At 40.5% G+C, this 6,296-nt stretch overlaps 2 protein-coding genes across 2 annotated transcripts; one reads left to right on the top strand and one right to left on the bottom strand.

Annotated features, from left to right (window-relative positions):
• Nucleotides 1-648: 648 nt before the first annotated feature.
• MTIF2 (mitochondrial translational initiation factor 2) lies at nt 649-4,034 on the top strand (the record flags this gene model as incomplete). The annotated part of the gene is made up of 6 exons (XM_009877527.1): nt 649-853; nt 1,208-1,460; nt 2,101-2,241; nt 2,860-3,024; nt 3,236-3,376; nt 3,779-4,034. Coding segments are annotated over 6 exons (1,075 nt in total), but the record flags the coding sequence as incomplete, so codon positions are not given.
• Nucleotides 4,035-4,639: 605 nt separating this feature from the next.
• Nucleotides 4,640-6,158, bottom strand: RPS27A (ribosomal protein S27a; the record flags this gene model as incomplete). Its single annotated transcript, XM_009877526.1, has 4 exons — nt 4,640-4,821; nt 5,082-5,213; nt 5,874-5,959; nt 6,104-6,158. Coding segments are annotated over 4 exons (423 nt in total), but the record flags the coding sequence as incomplete, so codon positions are not given.
• Nucleotides 6,159-6,296: the final 138 nt, after the last annotated feature.

Here is a 6,296-nt window from a genome sequence, read left to right as displayed (position 1 = left end):
TTTTACAGTTTTCTCTCATTTACAGTGTTTTTAGCTAAAGCTGCAGAATGTTACTCTACAGCCAGAAAAATAAGTTAAAAACTGGTAGGGCAAAATTCATTATGTTGCTGAAATAAAATCCTGTAAGTGCAGGAAAGAGTTCAAAATGCTAGAACAGATGTATTTTTTAAAATATCATTAAAAAATAAGAGTAGTGAAGTTAATAGCCATAATATTTACTATTTTCGGTAAATTGTGTGTCACATGACATTTTACTCTTTAAAATACTTTAATGCTTAATTTTAACAAGGTTTGTTCTGCCCTTTTTAAAAATTAACTGAACACAAGGAAGTTGTTGGGGTTTGTTTTTTGTGGTTTTTTTGATGAGAAGTCACTTAATGTGTAAAATCAGTCTGCTGCTGATTTCACAAATGCCAAGTTTTGCATGGGTCTGCAGAAATTAAAAGAGTACAGTACGGGTTTGGGGCCTTCTGTAAGTTGCCTCAAAATTTTATTAGTGCTCTCATAAAATGTGTCACAAGAATATTCTGCCTGCAGTCGATCACAAGTACATTCTGTTTTGTGTTAGCTTACCTGTGCTAATCGTGAACACGGGGAAAAGATTCACGTTAGTTTTGTCTGTTATTTTTCTCCTCTGCTCTTTGCTAGTCCCCTTACCACAGCCATCATCCAGCGAGGAACTCTGAGAAAAGGCTGTGTTCTGGTTGCAGGGAAGACCTGGGCAAAAGTGCGTTTCATGTTTGATGAGAATGGCAAAGCTGTAAGTGCAGCCTCTCCGGGCATCCCTGTAGAAATCATGGGCTGGAAAGATGTCCCTTCAGCGGGAGATGAAATCCTGGAAGTGGAATCTGAGGTACAGAAGGAACTGTTTAATCAAAAACTTGTAGTGCAGGAAGGTGGGTGGAACAGAGCTAAGTCAAAATAAAAGGAATAGCCTTCATTCTAAATAACTGGGATGGTCTGATAAAAGATGAAGGCTGAGTGTGGGTATTGAAACCTGAGTGAAGTCTTCTGTAAGAGGACTGAGGATTTGCATATTGTCTCTTTATTTCCCACTCATTGTCCACTGTTCTTGCAGCAAAATCTGTTGTTAAATGTGAAAGAAAATGAGTGAGCCTGTAGAGAAGATGCAGAAGGATTAAACTACATATGTGTCGCATTTTCTGATGCAGTGTTCATAAAGTTATATTTCTGTCTTCCTGTGCAGCAAAGGGCGCATGAAGTCATGGCTTGGAGAACCTATGTTGAACAACAGGAGAAGATGAAAAGGGACGTGGAAGTTATTGAAGCAAAGCAGAAGGAACACAGGATGGAATATCAGAAGCAGCAACAGAAGTTTGCCCATCTGTCCTGGAGACAGAGGAAGGCGGTGCTGTACAAGACCAATAAGCATCTCATGTTTTCAAAGCCTAAAGAGAGAACCGAGGTGGACGAAAACACTCTGTCATTAATTGTTAAAGGTGCTGTCCTATTCTGTTTACAGCTCCATTGCCTTTGTGCTTTTCAAATGCTCGGGCTCTGAACTATTAATAAAATTTCTGTACCAGAAGTTTGATCAGTTTAAAACTGAACGGGTTATTGAACTTCTCTCTGTAAGAGGAAGGTCCATCAGAAAATATCCTCTGATCAGAAGGATGCATATCGAGCAAGGCCTGAGCAACAGGAAAATTTGAGCCCAGCCCTTTTACCCAGGAACTCCTGAGTAAACCCGTAAAAGAGCCTATATATATAAATTTAAGAATAGATATTAAAAAAAAAAAAGGAGGACAAGAACAATTAGGCATTAAAGTGAGATGGAAGGGACTTGGTTTGCCCTCACGTTTAATCATACACAAGCAGTGATGGCAGTAGCTGAAAAACTGTAACAACTTGACTTGAAAATGTCAGCAGATGTGGAGCCTCTGGTCCTATTGTATTTATTCAGTTCATTTTCAGAATTAATAGACTTTTTAGATGTGATTTAACCTACTACTGAAAATACGGTAACAGTGATAGATGTCAAAAGACCTTTATGTTGCGTAGTGTGGTCGTGCCCTTCGTTCCACTTCAGTGTTTCTTTGACGTACACCAAGTCAGTAGTGCTTCCATTTACACATGCAGGTGATGTGGATGGATCTGTTGAAGCTATTCTGAACATTCTGGACAGCTATGATGCCGACGATGAATGTAAATTAGATATCATTCATTTTGGAATGGGAGACATCAGTGAAACTGATATAAGTCTTGCTGAACCATTTAACGGTGAGTGTGTCTAAAAACCCATTTACAATTAGTACAAAATCTTTATTGAAGTGGGTAGGTCTCCTGGTTTTGTTTTCTCAAACGGGACAAAACTAGAAAAGTAGGTTATGAAAGAATTTCCCATTGCTCAGGGAGGTGATTGGAAAGACTGTGTCAGTTATTGTTCCTGTTGGTGCCCCTTAATTCTCACCAGTTGGAGATTCTGCGTGGTCCTTGGATCTGCCATAGTCCGTGGGTGGATGAGAATGATGTATTAGAGTTCACTTCCAGCTTAAGTTGGACAACCAAGCTGCTTTTCCAGCCCAGTAATGGGAGGTCTTTGTCCCTTTACCAAAGCTGTGGGGAACAGCATGTAAGCATTAGTTTCTGCTTTGATAATGGCAGTTCTGTCATCAGGGAACTTGTCTACAGGGGTTTTTTTGAGCCATTTGTTATGGTTCAAGGTTAGTAGCAGTTGATGGGCAATAGTGGGAGAAGTAAGTGGTCCCTCCTTGGAAGCAGAGGTAAAATGCTGGTTTTTGGTTTGCTGCAAGGTCAACGTAACAAAATAGACACAGCAGATGCTTTCATTTACTGTTTGCAGAGTCATCATCACTTGCCAATTGTTTTATTTATCAGGTGTTGTATTTGGATTCAATGTGAAAGCCAATCAAAGTATTAAAGATCTGGCTGCTAAAAAGGGAATAAAAATTAAACTTCACAACATCATCTACAAACTTATTGAAGACTTGAAAGATGAGCTAAATAGCAGACTACCCCCATCTGTGGTGGAGACTACCATAGGTGAGTTTTCACTGATGGTTCAACTTTTACTTTGCAATGGGGCCTTAAACTTTATTCTCTGATTAAATATTTCTCTTCTGTCAAGTATTTTATATTGCTCTGTAGCTGCTTTTCTCTTTTATTCTAAAGCTTGGCAAGTGGCAGAATGTAGCCTGGCTCTACTTATTTGTTATTCTCATGTACTTAATACAGCTTCACTTTTCTCTTTTAGGGGAAGCTTCTGTTCTCGACATCTTCTTTGTAACAGCAGGAAAGAACAAAATTCCAGTAGCTGGATGCAGAGTGCACAAGGGCCTGCTAGACAAAAAAATGAAATTTAAGCTAATCCGCAACAGGGATGTTATTTGGAAAGGTAAGCGTAACTGCTGTGAAACATGTATTGGTGTTCAGTATTACACTGCTGGTTCCCTGTGAAGTGCACAACGTGCATCAGAGCACTAAGCAATCCTGTTTGGTATTTACCAGTTGTTAGGATTTATTGAGTTGCCCCAACTAGAGAAATGCTGCACAACGGCACTGTACTGTTACCCACACCCTTTTCTAGCCAACTTGGGTAGGAAAGCACTAACACAACACCAGATTTACCTGCCAAAAATTACTCTGGCTTTTGTTAGCTCCAAGCACTTATGATCCCTACATTTTGTTGCTTTCATTTTGCATCTGCCAGACAAAACATTCTTTAAGGGCAAACCAAAACACTTCTTTCTTTGCTGTGATGTTAGCGGGCTCTCTTTGATGCACTTTGTCTTTGTAGGATCTTTATCATCACTGAAGCATCACAAAGATGATGTCCCGGTAATAAAAACGGGTATGGATTGTGGATTGAGTTTGGACAAGTATATGGAATTCAGTATTGGAGATGAAATTATCTGTTATGAAGAAAAAGAAGTTCAGCAGACAACGTCCTGGGATCCAGGATTTTAAAATGCATTTGAATACATTAACACTAAAGGACATGTATTATTCCTGGCTGGCCTTCAACTCTTAACATTAAATGAACTTTCAGAGATGGACATGAGTTTCTGCGTATCTGATGGTTATGTAACAATGTTCTGCTTTTAAGTCATGTCAAGCAACCAGCTTACCTCATTGGAACATGGATTAAAGTACAATTTTAATCCCTTTAAGTGTGCAAAACCAGGATGGTGTAAATATTTCTGATGATTTTCTATTGGTTCCAAAACAGGGGCACCATCTTCTTTGTTCCCCTCAGTGCTGCTATATAATTTTTCAGTGCGTAGTCTGCATTTTGTTAGCAGGACTCTCCCACCCTTTTCTCTAGCATTGAATCACCTGTAACATGACTTCAGACCTCTTTATCTTCTATTTTTCCAGATTAGAACTACTGCATTGTCTACTCATGTTTCGAAAGACTACTTCTAGGGCTAGATGGAGTGGTGTGTTTGGTTTTTTTTCTCTGCCAGTACTACCCATTATCTGCTTTGAAGGAGACTTAGCTAACCAGAGCAACTTTCAAAAGAAGTTGCTGCTTCAGTTCTAGATTCAAACTATTTCATCCTAGTTGGCAGTGAGCATCCAAAATTTCGGATTTTCTCGCTTTTCAGCAGAGAGGAGATACAGTGTGACACGAAGCAGAAATAAATCCTTAAACTGAACAGAAGCTTAGACTTTTATTGTCTAGTACATTTACTTGTCTTCTGGTTTATTGAAGCAGTATGTCAGACAGCACTTGCCACAATAGTGTCTGTCGAAGTGACTGGCCATGAAGACTCCAGCTCCACACTCCTCAGAGGGGCACTCACGGCGCAGACGACTGATCTTGCCATTCTCATCCACCTGGGAAGGGCAAAGAGGGAAAAATCTCTTACGTATTTGCCACCTTTTAGCACCAATTATGAGTATTTTTCATGGTAGTTACTACACCAAACTTCTCAAAGCAAAGTTCAGAATATCCCCATTGCAGGAGTTGTTTTCTATTTAACAGGTGGGATATTTGCATGCAAAGAGAAGGACTTATAAATACACCAGGTGTTACATGTCTTTCCTGGTGAGAACTAGGTTTTCATCAAGACAATTCCAAAGTTAGTTCTACATACCTTGTAGTACTTAAGCACTGCAAGCTTAACCTTCTTTCTCTTATGCTTGTTCTTCTTGGGGGTAGTGTAAGACTTCTTCTTTCTTTTCTTGGCACCACCACGAAGTCTTAGCACAAGGTGAAGAGTTGATTCCTATTTGTAAAGCACATAAAATAGGCTCAAAATGCATTCTCAAGCTAAGAGCTGCCTTTAAGCAGGCTTTTATCTATGAAAAGTACATCTCAAGCGCCAGTCAATTAGGAAAGCTCTAAAAGGATTATTCTCTATTAACCTGCTCCAAAGAGCAGTGGGCTGCTGCATCCAAACCCCAAAACGTTCAATTACTGTAAGATCTGTTGTGACTATATTCCTCAGTTCTAACTCAATTGCAGAACAGCTTCCTGCTGTCACTAAGCCAAACTGAGAGCTATTTGTCACTTCTTCGTAGGGGTACTCACTGGCCCATTGGGTTTATCTGGCAGAGGTCAGCAGGATTTTTCACATTAGCCCTCGAAAGCAAGCTCACCACCCAGTGTGCCAAGTGCCAGGGCTGACAGAGGGAAAGCCCTGGAAGTGAAAGCTGTTAGAAATGTTTTCTTCTGGCCTGAAACTGCAGCCTGGGCTGCAAGAATTCTGTCTTATCAGTACTTCCCCAGTCAGAAGTGCTGCCCAACCCTAAACCAATTTGATTTGGTTCAAATGGAATTGAATCCATTTGAAGCATTTTTGGGCCCAGCAGCAGCAAACGTCAGCCTGCTCCAATAGCACCAGCTAGTTGGTACTACGCCACCCCGTTCAGCCTTTCCTACTCACCTTCTGAATGTTGTAGTCAGACAGTGTGCGTCCATCTTCGAGCTGCTTACCAGCAAAAATCAGTCGCTGCTGATCAGGAGGAATGCCTAATGGTGACATCAATTAAGATTAAGTGAGGAACGTGAACTATGGCATTCCATAATAAAACAGGTTACAGCACACAGTCACATCTGTGGAAGATACACATCAATGCAACAGAGAAGAGAATAATAGCTGTATTTTTAACTTACCCTCCTTATCCTGGATCTTAGCTTTTACATTTTCTATAGTATCAGAAGGCTCAACCTATTATGAAACAAAACAATGGCCTGAAAACGCACTTCGCCTTTTAATTAGCCCAGAAAAGCAGAAGCGTAAGGGCGTTCAGACGGGCCACCTATGCAGTCCCGACGATTCCGGCCCCCTGCAGAGCTGCCAGCTCCG

This window comes from Apaloderma vittatum, unplaced genomic scaffold, assembly GCF_000703405.1.
Source record: "Apaloderma vittatum isolate BGI_N311 unplaced genomic scaffold, ASM70340v1 C12311638, whole genome shotgun sequence".
Classification (NCBI taxonomy): domain Eukaryota; kingdom Metazoa; phylum Chordata; class Aves; order Trogoniformes; family Trogonidae; genus Apaloderma; species Apaloderma vittatum.
Note: the sequence above shows the minus strand (reverse complement) of the source record. Positions and strands in the feature narration are given on the sequence as shown.